The sequence below is a fragment of the Corvus moneduloides genome, chromosome 3 (assembly GCF_009650955.1).
Source record: "Corvus moneduloides isolate bCorMon1 chromosome 3, bCorMon1.pri, whole genome shotgun sequence".
In the NCBI taxonomy this organism is placed as follows: Eukaryota; Metazoa; Chordata; class Aves; order Passeriformes; family Corvidae; genus Corvus; species Corvus moneduloides.
This window is the reverse complement of record NC_045478.1, coordinates 6071033-6086066: the sequence shown is the minus strand read 5'-3', so window position 1 is coordinate 6086066 and position 15034 is coordinate 6071033. Positions and strand designations below refer to the sequence as shown.

At 40.8% G+C, this 15034-nt stretch overlaps 1 protein-coding gene across 1 annotated transcript; it reads right to left on the bottom strand.

Annotated features, from left to right (window-relative positions):
* Positions 1 to 272: 272 nt before the first annotated feature.
* On the bottom strand, positions 273 to 13568 carry MEP1A (meprin A subunit alpha). Its single transcript, XM_032104285.1, has 14 exons — positions 13500 to 13568; positions 13396 to 13420; positions 13251 to 13298; positions 12538 to 12578; positions 12353 to 12431; positions 11924 to 12041; positions 10582 to 10757; positions 8752 to 8973; positions 7676 to 7825; positions 4863 to 5078; positions 3540 to 3998; positions 1977 to 2147; positions 1182 to 1389; positions 273 to 815 (listed from the first exon to the last, which is right to left on the bottom strand). The coding sequence occupies exons 1-14, from the start codon at positions 13566 to 13568 to the stop codon at positions 668 to 670; spliced, it is 2130 nt and encodes a 709-aa protein (XP_031960176.1). The 3' UTR covers positions 273 to 667.
* Between the last annotated feature and the right edge of the window lie 1466 nt (positions 13569 to 15034).

Below are 15034 nucleotides of genomic sequence, written 5' to 3'. Positions count from 1 at the left end.
AAAAACCCCCTTCATTAGGCTCAGAGAATAGCTGTACACTTGAGTCTTTGAAAACCTTATGTGATGAAACCCTCTAGAAAGACAGCTAACTTTAATGTGGATGTATTTCCCTGCTAGAGCACTGGCCAAAACCATGGAATAGTAGTTTATGAAATCTGTGTAATAGCTAATTAGTGTAAGAAAACCAGCACAGCCCCAGGGAAAGTGAGTGATGATGTACTGACTTACATAAAGATCTGTACCCTTTAGAATTCTTGAGCAATTTTTGTAGGAACATTTCCAGAATCTTAATACATGTGTTTTGGTTTGACTTTTACTAGTGATTTGAGAGGTTTTGCCAGTTATTTAATCTGAGTTTGAACTGTGGCTGAGAGTAAATGCATAGGCTCTCAGCACTGCTGCTTGCTATGGGATGAAGAAACAAAACTTTCAAAAAACATACAAGAAAGGCAGTGTATGAATGTTCATCAGACAGAAGCTCTACATGACACACTTTAACTGCCACATCCCTCAGAAAAAACCAGACTGCTGCCAAGCTGTTGACAGAGCTTTTAATCCATATGATGACTGGTTTTCTACTATTTGTATTCATCATTTTTCACTGAAACCCGGTATCTTATGAACTATGGAAAAACAGCAGGCTGAGATTTGTCCCCCCTGCAGTTTTTTATCTTCTAGCCATCATGGAAATGAGGATGATAGATAAGACAATAGTTCCAGCAATTCCACCAATCACCATTCCCAGGATGTTCCCGTGGACCTGCCTTGACTGACATCTCTCACCTGTGAAGAAGAAGGCTTGTCCTGATGGGCACCTGGGAAAACAAAGCACAGGTTCAGTGGATCAGCAGCCTTGTCATGCCCTCACCCCAAGCTCCTCACATTCATTATCCCAGATGAGCTGTTCCCATTGGAGGGATTCACATCACAACGTTCCCACCTTGTGTGGAGGCTATTTACACACGCTGGCAGCACCACAGAATGGGGCTTCTTTGCTTTATGCAAAGAAACCTGCCCTCCTGGCTGCTGGTAGGAACCAGTCACTGTGCTAAAGTGTTTTGTTTCTCCCTTTCCTTGAAGACCTGGTGGCTTAGACCTCTGAGATCTGTAGCTCTGAATAGTTTTTAGCTGCATTGCTTGAAGAAGAAGGCCAGGGCAAGGAGGGAGGAGGTCTGTGGTACCTGCAGCTTGCTTTTCCGTTCACATTCACACAGACTCCATCATTCTGACAAGGGTTTGGGTCACATGGGTCTGGCAGATAAGGCAGCTGGTCTTGGACAGGCTCCATGTCATGGGCTGCTCTCTTCTGCCTTTCAAGAACAAGGCCTTCCGTGAGGGCAGATTGCACACGTTGAACAGGAACTTCAGTTTTATCGAGGTGAATTATATCTTTTAAAAAAAGGAAAAAGACATCAGAATCAGTGAGTGATACTATGCGTAGTGTGCCTCATATCAGGGGCTCACAGGGTGCTTTGTGGACCAGAGGGTGCTCCTTGTCCATTTTCCCTTCACAGAGCTCTTGCTGTACCACAACAAGTTCTGTGTATTTAAAGCACAAGACAGAAAATAAGACTGAAATTACAGAAACAAGTTAGGTAAATCTGTGATGTTCTGTACTTTGAAAAATTATGCCAAGTGAGGCCATCCTACTTGGAAATAAACACAGTGGGGATAGCCTTTAGTATGTTCAGTGCTTAGAAATGGACATAGCTACTGGTCAGGGTGCCTAAGGGTGTCTAAGAAGTTAGCATTTCAAAACTCACTGCCATTTAGATCCCCCTGAACTCACAATCACTTTAGTCAACCTCACCCACCTGACATTAGGTAACAGAAATGCTTTTTAAAGCATTAATCAACTTTTTAAAGTTGATTCCCAGTAGAAGAGATGTTGGAGACAGGTGGCAAGAGTTATTTGAATGTATGAAAATAGAAAGAATCACCTGTTTTGTAAGGAGAATCAGGAAAAGGGTCCTTACCATTAAATTCTGCAAAAATAATCAGGTCATCATTTTTCAGGAAGCTTCTCCGTCTCATCTGTCTGTGGGATATGAAGTTACTCCACCCCCAGGCTACACTTCTGTTGCAATTGCACGACTCATCATATCTTCCAGCAATTGATGGTTTATCCCATATTATAGCTCCATTATCTGCAAAGAGAAAATGAGCACCACAATGTCGTGCAGTTCAAAGTACTACATGACTGCTTTCTGCATTACAGTGTTAAAGGGGATTTATGCTGTAAAATCAAGTTTAGACCTGAAATCCCCAAACAAATCCCAGAGGACTGACCAACTAAAGGTTCCAGGTGATCTTCAGGTATGGTCTGCGTGAGGATTCTTAGTCTATGTGAGACCACTGAAATTCCACAACTCCTCTTTCATTGAGAACTAACCAAACACAAATTGCCTCCTCATTGTCACCAGCTAAGAGTTTCCTCCTGAGTAAAGATGCTCCCCCACCAGTTTGCAAGTACCTATGGGTTAGAATTTAGCAGATTTTGGTCATTCCTATGATTTTATTGAACATATTCATACTTAGAGTTTAAAAGCTCCTACTGAAAAAGTATGTACTTAACTTCCACTAGAAAAAGTAGAAAGTGATGAAGATTCATGTATAGTACTTTATTCTGTAACAGACTCCATTTGTCCTATAATTATTTCTGTCATAGAATCAGAGAATAGTTTGGATTGGAAGGGACCTTAAAGATCATCTCATTCCAACCCCTGCCATGGGCAGGGACACCTTCCACTAGACAAGGTTGCTCCAAGCCCCATCCAGCCTGGCCTTGGACACTTCCAAGGATGGGACATCCACATTTTCTCTGGGCAGCTGGTTCCAGTGCCCAGCCATCCTCACAGAAAAGAATTTCTTCCTAATATCTATTCTAAACCTACTCTCTTTCAGTTTGAAGACAATTCCCTTTTGTCCCGGCACTCCATGCTTTTGTAAATTGTCTCTCTCCATTTTTCCTGCAGGCTCCCTTCAGGTACTGGAAGGCCACAATTAGGTCACCCTGATTGTTCAGCCTTCTCTTCTCCAGGCTGAACGATTTTGAATTAACACATCCATGAGAAAGGGTGAATGTTGTGCATTCAGACCATGTAGGTTGAGGTTCACTGAGTATGTTGAAATTGACTGAACCTCCAAAGTGCAGGTTCAAATTTTTGTTGCTTTACTAACAGAATACTGCACCCTGCTGGCATTCCACCAACCTGTGATGATATGTCACCTATCACAATGGACAATCCACAGGTAGAATGGGAATTTCCTGCTCTCAGGAGAATTCTACATTTAGAATCATACTCAGATATCCCAGGGGTTGTTCATAATAACACCAACCTTGTATGTGTCACTTTTCATGTTATACAATCTTCCACAGGCAGGAATTCTGAGTCACACACTGGCAAGTTGTACACAGGAAAGTTTCCCAAACTGGGAAATATGTCCAAAGTTTCTCAGCTCTGAGTCCTACACTCAGTTCTCTTACTCTGATTCCTTGGCTCTCGCTGCCAACATTCCTCCAGGCAGGCACCTCTTACCTGAGTTAATGTGGTCTTTGCTTGTGGTGAAGCTTTTGCTTGAGGACATCCTTTTCAGGACATCAGGGTCCTGATCCAGCACGGTGAGCGTGGCCTGTCGGTTCAGAGCTGGCCACTCCAGAACTGCGTCGTTCTCTCCACTGCACAGGTGGAAGGCAACACGAGTGTAGCTGCTGTTCTGGTAGTTCGGCAACACGCTGATGCCAAATCCATAACCCTCAGGGCTGTAAAAACGGGGGCTTTCAATAACACTGATGGATGAGTTCTCAAGGATTTTGCTGAAGTTGTGAATGACCCACACAGCTGTGGGACAGGGGGTCTCTGTCAGAGTGACATCATCAATAGCAATCCCACCCGATGAAGAGCTGGGGTTGCCCTTCAGTCCTTGGAAGAGGTAACGGAACTTCTTCTGAGCGTTGAGGGTTACGTGGGCAATTTTCCAGTTGGAGTCACTGTCCGCTGTGATAAAAGGAAAGCAAAACATTGCTATCAGTGTGATTAGAGATATTATGAAGCAACTTGCCCCTAGCCATCCATCCCAGCTGCACTTTTAGGACCTCTCACAGAGTCCTGAAGGGCAGAGATCTTAAGTTGATGTTGTTACTATAATATATCCACACTGTTTTGTTATCTAAATGCTTTGGAGATGTTGTACAAAGAACTCTTCACACATTAGGGAATGACAGTCTCTACTAGAAAGGGCAACATGCTAAGAGCTAAGACAAAAAGGAGGGTGGGAATCAAGTGTTAGAATTAGTTTTTTCTAACACTTTTCCAGGGAATTATCCCTCCCTGCAAGCTGCTGCAGCCTGATGTAGGCAGATTATGACAGGTCTTGTGCTTTGACAACATAAAACACATGGAGCCTCAGTGGCTGAGTTTGTCCTATTTAGCAAATCACCTAAAGGGGAATCCAGTTCACATTTCCAAAACTGCATATGTTTTTATATTTCCAACTATCTAAAAATCAGTCTGCAGTATTGACTGCAGAGGAGCACAGGTATTTACATCTGAACAGCACACTCTTAGATCATATAACAGCCAGTGGAGACAGTCAGTTGGTCTCAGCATGGCTTGGGGTCCCTCTTAATCACCAAGTGTAACACAGTTTTAGGGATGTTGTGACTTCTGCTGTGAAGCACCAAATTTACAATATTACAACCCACAGTTCCTCATGTAATACTAAAATTCTTAGCTGTATTGCAATGTATTCTGGCAACTTCGGGAAAATCTTTTGGTTTCTGAGACAGTCTTCTGCATTCATGGGAACAGTAAGACAACTCTTCCCCTCTACCCAAATATTCATCTTATTTCCAGAATTACCTTGAAAGGTTTGAATTTTCCTCATCTTGCGAATGTTCCCAGTGCCATCATCCTCTTTAAGCCAGATGATCAGCTTGTCAGAAGGGCTTCCTGTGGTCCTATAGAAGAACTGGAGGCACTGCTGAGTTCTCTTTGGATAAAGGATTCTGGACTCTAGGATTGCCACCTCATCTGCCTGGCCAGAGCTGGTGCTGAAGAACATGAAGTAGCCAGCATCTGGGAAGAAAGGGTAGACTGTCACTCCCTGTTTACACATTTCCTGCAAAGCTGCATAGTGTAAATTCATCATTTCAACTGCACTTTTTTAGTAAGCAGAAGAGTAGTACTTAATGTGAATAGTAAAGGAAATAGCATGTGATAACCATCCAAGACAGACTGGGATAAAAACAGGAGTAGTAGTTCAGCACATACATGGAACTCACTGCTGTCAGCTCCTGTCAGTTTTGCATTAGTTGCTCTAATTGGAAATTGGATTCCTCAGGAGTGTCAGAGATATATGAAACAGAGGATTCAGTGCTGACCACAAGCAATTAGTAGATAAATTTTTAAATTTGATTTATACTGAAGATAATCTAAAAATGAGATCTTAGAGATCACATGCTATATTGCCTTGTAAAGAGTTAGATAATTTCTTATCAGCAATAAAGATGATAAAAAGGGGTTGGACACAAATCTAGCACTGTCCTGACCTTGAACATGCAGAAGGTCTTTTTAAACAGCTTTCCCAAACACTTCAAAACTCAATTACTCATCTTAAGAAAATTATTTAAGAATTCCTGCTCCTCTAGTTTAATTGTCCATTAACATTTTTGAAGTGTTCTTTACTTTAGTTTTGAAGTGTCTACTTTTATCCTTATATTTACAAGGATTCACCATTTGCACACATCATATCTTGGTATCACATGAAGTTGTCATGTCTTACCTGTATGGTATTGTGTCGCTTTTTAGTTATTCAATTTAGTCAAAGATTAAATTAATAAGTTAAATTTTTTTAGCTGTTGTGTGAAAGTGCCATGGACTCCTGTCCAAGATAACATATCGTAGAATCACAGACTGGTTTAGGTTGGAAAGAACCTTAAAGATCATGTTGTTCCAACAGTTACACCTGCATAAAGGCAGTGCAGCTTCCTGCATGGTTAGTGAAGGGTTTTGAGCTGTTTACTAGGTTCTCTCTAATCTGTCAGGGGAAGGATCTCCATTCCCTTCCACATGGTAGCAATGTTTTGAACTCATGTCCACAGAAGCCTTGCTAGAGATTGCTCTATGCAATGTATGACACTTGACCATCAGCTAAACTTATTTTAAATGTGAGTGTATTAAATCCAAGTATGATCACAAGTGAGAAGCAGCGCTGTGAGCCTGTTGTTGAAATTGTTGTGGTAACAAACCCCCAAATGATCTAGACTACGTGTCCTTTTTGATAAGAAAGTCAAAGGCAACAGTAAGTATCCATGGCAATTAGAATATGGCCCTGGCAGACTTCACCAGACCCCCTAAATGTTAAGCTGTACTTTCCCTCCTTCCGTTTAGCCAGCAGTAAGTCAAAAACCCAGAATACCAAAGCTGTCTGGGCAAAATAGGATCCATCTATGTGAGAAACTTAGAATTTGCCCCCACTTGAGATGATTCTGATTGCAGAACCACTTCTCAAAAAACATCAAAATTCCTGATAGTGTCAATGACCCTTTAGAGGTGCCAAAAGGAGAGACACTCCCTACTCATGCAATTCATTTCTACACTTTGGAGATCCTCAGAGGCACCCACCCCTCTCCATTAACGCTTCAAATAACATTGATACTTATTTTGTACTGAGTCACTGGATTTTAAAGCCTAAGTGCACATTAAGTGCTCAGTTCAGGCAGACTGGATTTTACCTGATAAACAACTCATTTAAATTATTTTCTCCAGTTACAATTGTACTGTATGGGGTGAGAGAGAGGAGAGAAAGAATTAAGAATCAGCTGAGGGTTAGAAACATGTATTTCTAGAAAATATCAGGTGGTTTTCTTGAGTTATATTGTATTCTTGGGCCTGATCCACAACTACCAGCATTATAAAAGGTTGGAGATCTGTTCTTTCCAGTGGGTGGGTCACTTGAGGGGAATAAGCTACTCCAGAGTACAGCAAGTCGAAGAGTTACAAAGGACAAGTGAATGTGCTTTAGGTCAGGATTCCTTCCCCCTGTACTGAAGCAAAATTTACCACAGAAGTCACTTTTATCTTGAAAGTGTGTTGTAGTTTATCCTGTCTAAACAATGAGAAATTAGGCTCTTGCTTTTCAGAACTGCCGGTTGGGACTTCATCTTTATTCTCAGCTGTAAACTAGCACCCTGTGACTGTGACTGGGGCTCACTGCTCTGTTTTTGAGAATGTCTTCCTTTGAAAAATGATGAAATTACCACATGAAAATAAAAAGTATCCCTGAACTCCTATCATAAAATCTTTGCAACTTTCTTCTACTTCCAGAACTAGAACTCCACAAGCTTAACTTCCCATTTGCATTGCAAGCACAACATTTATGAGTGGCTACAAGTGCTGTTTGATTCTTATCATGAGGTAACATAACTCTTATACAGACTTTGGAAGTTGAAGTAAATGATTTCCCAGGTTATATTTAAAAGACCCCTAGTTAAGATTGTTCTTTGTCCCCCTTGATCTTGCTAGTGTGGACAACATTCCACTAAACTGAAAAAGTTTAGTGAGAGTGGGAGTGCAAGCACTGTACAGAGTCTTTAACAACTTCTCTGAACCTGTCATTGTAATCAGCCCTGGAGAAAACCCAGCTCAGAAAGTGTCCCATTCCTTTGTTTTACCTCTGCAGCGCCCAGAAAGTGTGTGGTCCTCCTGCCCCGTCACACTGCTCTGTTGGTGGACCCAGTTCTGGTCATGGTTGGTGCCCTGGATCATACCACAGATGTTCTCAAACTCAAAAGAACACTGGTCCAAAAAGGTGTGAGTTGAAGCTGAAAAAAAATACACACATGGTCACCTCAGAGTAGTAGCTCATTAAAATTTCTGCTCTAATTTTGGTGGGGTTTGTTTACAGCAGTATAACCATCCTGTAGAGAAGACAACCCTCACGCTAGGGGATGTGAGCCCAATGACTCAGAGGAGGAAACGTTGGATTCCTGGAGGGATTCCCTGGATAAAGACAACCACCTTTGACCTCTTTGGAGAAGGTTAAAGAGCCCCACGTGGCAGTGACTGTCTTTGTGCCTGTTTGCCAGCCTTGGTGTATGTAACCATTCCTCAGCTGAAGTTATTGTTCTTCACAGCAGTTCCCTGATTGATAAACTTGAGCTCTGTCCTTCCACTCTAAGCAAAGTCCACCCTGTTACCTTAAGCTGGTTCAGCTGACTTTGCCTGCAAGGTGATGCTTCTGCTGGCAGCACTGAGGGGACAATAACTTTTCAGTAACAACCATGATCAGTGATACCATCTTCAACCAGCTCAGCAAACACCTAGACAGTGCGGGATTCTAGAACTAGCCAATCTCAGGAGCAAAATAATCTGATTAAGACCAAATGTCAGTAAAAGAGGACAAAGTGCAGTTGCATTCACCTTAAAAAAGCACAACAAGGCTGCCCGCACACCACAGGCAGTACACAACCACAGGTCTGAACTCCTGGGAGCAGCATGGAAGAAAAAGTGTGAATGGTTTGACTTGCCTTGACTAATTTTTACAAAAATCATGAGAGTGAGAAGAGCTAAAAACGGATGAGAAGGGAATAAACTGTTTGTGTTTATCTGCACACCACACGTCCTGTCCCATACCTCCTGAAGCACATTTGAGAAGAGTTTTTGTTATTTTAGAGATGTAAGGAAGGTGGACCAGCCTGGCTCAAGTATAACCAAATAAATAGTTTGCCATGGTTAAATTCTGACTTACTGCAGTTGTACATGCGATTCAGTCTTTCCAGGTCAATGGCACTGAGGTCTAGACGTTGTCCAATTATGTCATCAAATGCTGGTATCTTTGCTGTAATTGTGGGGACACTTTCATTTTTGTTAAATGAAAGTGGTTCATAGTGCATCAATGATTCGTAGTCGTAGGGGGTGTTCAGATCAGTGATGTAGCTATCATTGTACTTCACAAAATTGTGCTCTTTGCCTGGTAAAAGAACAGAAAAGTGCTTCATTTTTAGAGAAAATTGAAAGGAAATGGCATTAGCACATCCCCTTGGATACAGTTTTCTAAGGCACAAATTATATACCCAAAAGCAATTACTTTGCAACAAAATATTGAAACTTAGATTTGTGTTTGTCATTTGGACAACAAAGCAGTGCCTTTTGATTGCAGCTCTGTGCTCTCACAGGTGACTTCAGTAAATTCAAAAACAAATACCAATGAGCTGTAAAGAATGGTATATATAGGAGGTTAGATTACAATTAATAGGAATGGTTTAACAGTAATGATCCTGAAGGATTAAGGATTAATATACTCCATTCCAGAATCTGTGAACATTGATGCAAACATTTCCCAGGATATTAGATCATATATAGAGAAGGAGAGGTCCTGAAACTCATAAAGGAGATAAATATGACAACCCTGGAGTGTCTTCAGGTTCTGTTCTCCTTTAGGTAAAGAATGCCCTAGCAATCTCTGGGGGAAAAAAAGGTATTTTTACCCTAGATTTATAATATTGGTATTTCTACTGAAATGGCCCTTGGAAACACATTCCTCATGGTTTCTTGGTGAAGTAATTTGCCCTTAGAGAAAGTTTTTCATTATGAAGGTGTCTGCTAGGGCAAAGAGAGGGAGCCATTTCACAGGCTTTGGTATAAAAGTAAAAAGATCTTGCCAGCATTTCTGACTGCAAATAATGTTTTCAGAATATTTGGCATTCTTTTTCAAAGATAAAACATCACATGACTGTGCTGTTGGGTAATTACAGTTTCTCTGTATAACAACTGCCCTGCCCTTCTGCAAATCACAAAGGTCTTCAGTTCAAGGCTTGAGGTTATATAAGAGCTTGGAATTGTTTTCTTACAGATACTTGAATTGCACCTTTTATCAAAAATAAAATTTAAAAAAACCCTCCCCTAGCCACTCCTTTTCAAACAAATCATTGTTGTGTAAATACATAATCAGATCTCACAGAGGACTACAGAAGAAACTGCCTAGGCACCAGGGGGACTGTGAAGATTTTGCTGAAACTCATAAAGCCACTGAACCTGATAATACTAAACCTGAAAGCAAAAACCTACAGAGACACGCTGGGCAGGAGAGAAATATTTCATATTTCCCATCTGATCTAATAATTTTGAGGTTTTTTTCATGGCAAAGTGAATATTTCCAGTTTCAGGAAAGCCTGAATCTCTGAATATAAAAACCTTTCAGATTTTGAAAGGATCTTTGCTTAAAGAAGAGCCACCTCAAATCTCACCATCTAAGTTTACAATTTGCATGACATGGTAAGAGGAAACAGATTCAGAGAGATGGGAAGTGATTTGTTTAAAATAAGAGAGCAGATCAATCCTGGAGCCAAGGGGAAATAAAAGTCCTGATTTCCAAGCAGGGCCTCTATCTTCTGGCCTTAGACAATCTCTGGCTTTTGACCAGAGAAGAGGTACCAAAATTTCTTGATTTACTGTGGTCTCAGGTGTGCCCTACTGTTTCTAAAATTCTATCTTTAGAAAGGTCTTAAAATCTAGAAGTGCAAATAGGATATTGACAAATCTGCACTTTGCAAATTCTAACTTGAATGTTAAAACCCACCTGCAATAATTTCGTCCCACCAGATATTCACGTAGTCATCCCGGTCCATCCTCGACTGCTCGTGGTAAAATCCTAAAGCGTGCAGGATCTCATGTTCCACAATAGCTCTGTAGTCACACCCTGACCCAATTGAGAGGTTCTGTCCAGTCTGCAGGTCCCCCACCATGGACCAACACCTGAGAAAGAGGGAGAGCTTACTCCCTGTTCTCTGTATTTAACTTCTCAATCTGCTCACTGGATTTAAAGTACAATCATAAATGTTCTTAATATTAAAGGAGTCACATAAATCATTATTTAGATGCTGACCACATGCCTTAATTCTCTAAAAATATGCTACTCTGAAAGCAGACTTACCCCCAGAAACTATCACTTCATTACTTATCCTCTGTGTCAGGGAAGCTCACCCTGCATTTTTGAAAAGCCACAGAAGTTTAGTCCTGCATCAGCTTCCATTTTGCCAAGAAACATAAAACATACATGGAAACAGTAAATTCATCAAAACAGGCTGAGCTTTTTTGCAATAACTTGGGCTAGAGAAAAAACTCAGGAGTATTTAGAATAGCAACATTTGGTCCTTTTTAAGAACAACCATGCCTTGCATTGGCCAGAGGTGTGAAAATACATTTCCAGTATTAAGATCTTCAACACTGACTTGTCAAAAATTATGGAGCTTGCAAACTTGTACGACAAGTGTCATAGGACACTCAAGGAAGAGCTGAAGGCAGAAACATGAACTTCTGGGAAAATAAGAAATATTCATAGCTGATATAGTGATAAGATTTTTGTGCTTTTCTTCACTTTCTTTCAAAACATACTTAGTTGTAGGAAATAAAATAAATCCTTTCAGTTCTTAAAAACTTGAATTTCTGTCTATACCACCCTTTCAGATTTTGAGAGACTAGTCATTAAAGAAGAGCCATTCCAAACCAACAGATATATTACAATAAACTCTCTTTCCATCACTTTTTTTTTTTTTTGTCTGTCTTACAAAAATTTCCAAACTTGAATTCTAGCTATTCACATTCACTTTCCTGGTAAGTTAAAAGGATGTACGTGGGGCTCTTCACTGAAATGGAAAACAACCCTAGATGGAAAACTGGAAGTAGTTGATGAAAACTCAGAGATGCTGGGATTCACCTTCAGAGCTCATCCTGTAAATAACAGTCAGCAGAGGGAGGCAGCTGCTTGCAAGCTCTTTGTCTGAGAATGCAAAATGAGTTGTTTTCCTGGTGGCCTCTTTTTCTCTGCTGACAGCAAACCTTTAGACTGCTGAAGTCAAATGGAATGGGTTCCCAGCTGATTCTACATTGCAAAACTAAACAGAATTTGATATTACCCTTACCCATCTTGTTTGCTAAAAAAAATGTAGGTTCTTTCTCCTTCATATGGCTTGAAATCAACGCAGGACTTCAGGCGGAACATTTCAAATGCCTGGAGAATTACTCCTTTGGCATTCAGGTCTGGAAAACAAGGAAAGAACCTTTAATACACTGCAGTTTGTTCACCTTGGAGACGTAAGATATGTACAGATTCACACATGGAACCAAAGGAAAAATGATTGAAAAGGAATTATTGAATTTGATTAAGTTGTGGTTTGCTATGTTAGCTCTAGAAGGAAAATAATTTTGATATAAACAAGACTACAATAAGTAGTTATTAGTAACATTTTTAGTGTGAGAGAAACAGTTCTGGAAAAGGCAATTTTTTTATCACAGGGACTGCAGTACAAAAAAGGATTGGAGATAAAATCTGAATAAAGTGTCTCCTTTACCTAGGTCATCACCCAGAATATAGGGAATAGGGAACTTCCATCTGTAGGTCTCACTTCTTAAGGCATTTCGCTGGTTTTTCTGAAAAAGGAATTAACAGCTGGTGATGCATCTACTGCAGGGAGCTAAGCTGATTTGTAGCAAAAATACAATTAGGACAAGCAACAGAAAGGTTTTAATTACTTACAGGGAGCAATATATCGCCCTGAAAGAGGTCCAGTCCAGCAGCTGAAATGCAATTTAATCAAGGATAGTGTCAATGAAACATCAAATGTATTTCATTTCATAAACCATATTGAACATACTTATACAAGGTTAATGTCCTTGGGCAGCTACAGAAAATAAATAAGGACCAGCCTCTATACACTGAAATATAGGCAATAATAAAAGTAACAGCAGTTTCTAGTTTCTACTCAGTTTTACTTCTTGGCAATGTTTGCCTTTGTGGTGGCACTATTATCCATGGTCACCTTTGATAATCTCTGCTTGCTCTCTGGTAGTGACAAGAGTCACACAGTGGGACAGTGCTCAATAAACATCTAAGTTTTTTTCCATGTTTGTAAAACTTTATAAAAATCATATAGAGATGGGCAGAAAATGCTGGTGGGACTCCAGAGTCCTTCCAAATCATACAGTGTTTTTCTGCCTTAGCACCATGGGTCTGTGCAAATTTCAGAAAGGAAAGACATCTGCATCCCTTGTTTACACAGGGTTCCAGTCCTGGATAGATTCAGGTGTCACAGAGAGAGGAAGGTAATTCAGAGCTCACTTGATTATAATTCTCTTGAATTATATTCTCTCTCATGAGCTACCTGACCATCAGTCTCCTTTACAATACTGAAAATTCAGCATTATGCTCACAACTCTTCAGGCCTCATGAGAATTTAGGCATGAACTCACCCAAGTTGATCTGGGGAATGTCTTTGAATATCTCACCAGCTCCAGAATCTGCAAGACAGTCAAAACATACAGTGTTCGGATGTGGTGGCACACAGCAAGTAGAAGGAAATGCTTCAAAACTCAAACCAGCTCACACAGCACTTACCAGCTTCATTGGAGACATGTCCCACCTGGAAGAGAATGGAATACAACCAGTATAAGGTATGCCTCTAGACTGAGAGGAGCCTGTAGAAATCAGGTTTTACTTACAGAGACTGGAGAACCATAGACGGAACATAGAAGAAGTGTCAGGCAGAGTGGGAAGATGCTGGAGCCCATTTTTGCATTGGGAACAGAAGCTGGTCCCTCTTATCTCTGGCAATATATAGGGCATGTTGCTGAGCTTTCCATGGAGCATCAGCCAACCAGCATCGGACTTTCCACCTTTGAAGCATTATTATAACAGTCAGATTTCCCCCTGGATGGCACCTGATGGCATTGCTCTTATCAACTACCTAAGTCCACTTGGAGGAACATTGCAGAGAGGAATGTGGTAACTTCATGTCTTCAGTGCAGCTGGTGAAAGACCCACCCAGACTTCACATAACAGGTTCTCCATCTGGCCCAAAGTTGCTGACTCCTTCTCCTGTGTTTGTTATCTGTCAGCATTATGATCTTGACTGCACAGGAGAAAAGCCACACTCTCAAGCAGAATTATTCCAGGTTTATAGCAGCCCAGCGCCATTAGAATTTGGCGCAGTGCTGCTTTCAATTAATAATTAACATCACATTGTAAAGATTAGAAGTAAGAGAGGTATGATTATGAATGCTGTGACAGTGTTTTCCCTCAGCTGATCCCATCCCAGAACTGATGCTCCATGCACAACCTGCCACTCTCTGCCTCCAGAAGTGGTCACTTGTATCAGTAATCCTTGGCTTTCCAGTTTGATGCTCCTTTGTTTTCTGGTGGGTTTCAGAGATCACAAACTCTTGTCCTGCACCTTGCTGTCTTCTTTCTCAGGGGGCATGGGTCAGGAAGGGCTCTATAAATCTCTAGTTTGCTGTGCATCAGTATTCCCATGAGTTCCATGTGCCCTGGATTACCTGAGTGCCTTTAACTTAGGCATGGAATCCTGTTCTTCATTTCACATCTGAAATTAAAAGTCACAAAAGTGAGGATGTTCAGCCCTATGTTCAGCAGTTAGACAGGAAAGGGCTTGTGCCATGACACCACCACCCACAGTGCAAGGCAGAGAGCTTGGGTCAGTAAGTTTTGAGTAGGATATGGGCTTATCCTAGAAAGGAGTCAGTCCTTCAACCTAAGCAACATATTTTTCTCCAAACAAATCAGAGTAGGAAGCTATTCATAAGAGATCACATTGCAGAGAAAAAAGTACAGACATCTTTTCTTGTTTGGAGAAGAAGGGCCCCAGAGCACTAATCTTTCACCTAGCATACATGGGTGTTCTTCAGCACTTGCTTTTAGGAATGATTGTTTCTGACACCTAAGCTGAACAGGACACAGTACTAGTAAAATAAGTATGTCTCAAGATACATCATGTCGAGGATGTTCTCACAGGTGAGCAAAGAGAGTCAAAACACAGCACAAAGACCATATTTGCAGATGTGTAGCAGTGGATGTGAGAACAAAACAAAAAAATTGAAGCAAAATCAGAGCAGTCTGAAAAACACTTGGTTTTTAGTACCCTTAACTTTAAAATAACTGAAGAACCTAAAGAGGATGTCTAAAGAGAAGTCATTCTGAGGGCATATATTTGTTTTCATATATATATAGGGGCTCTCTT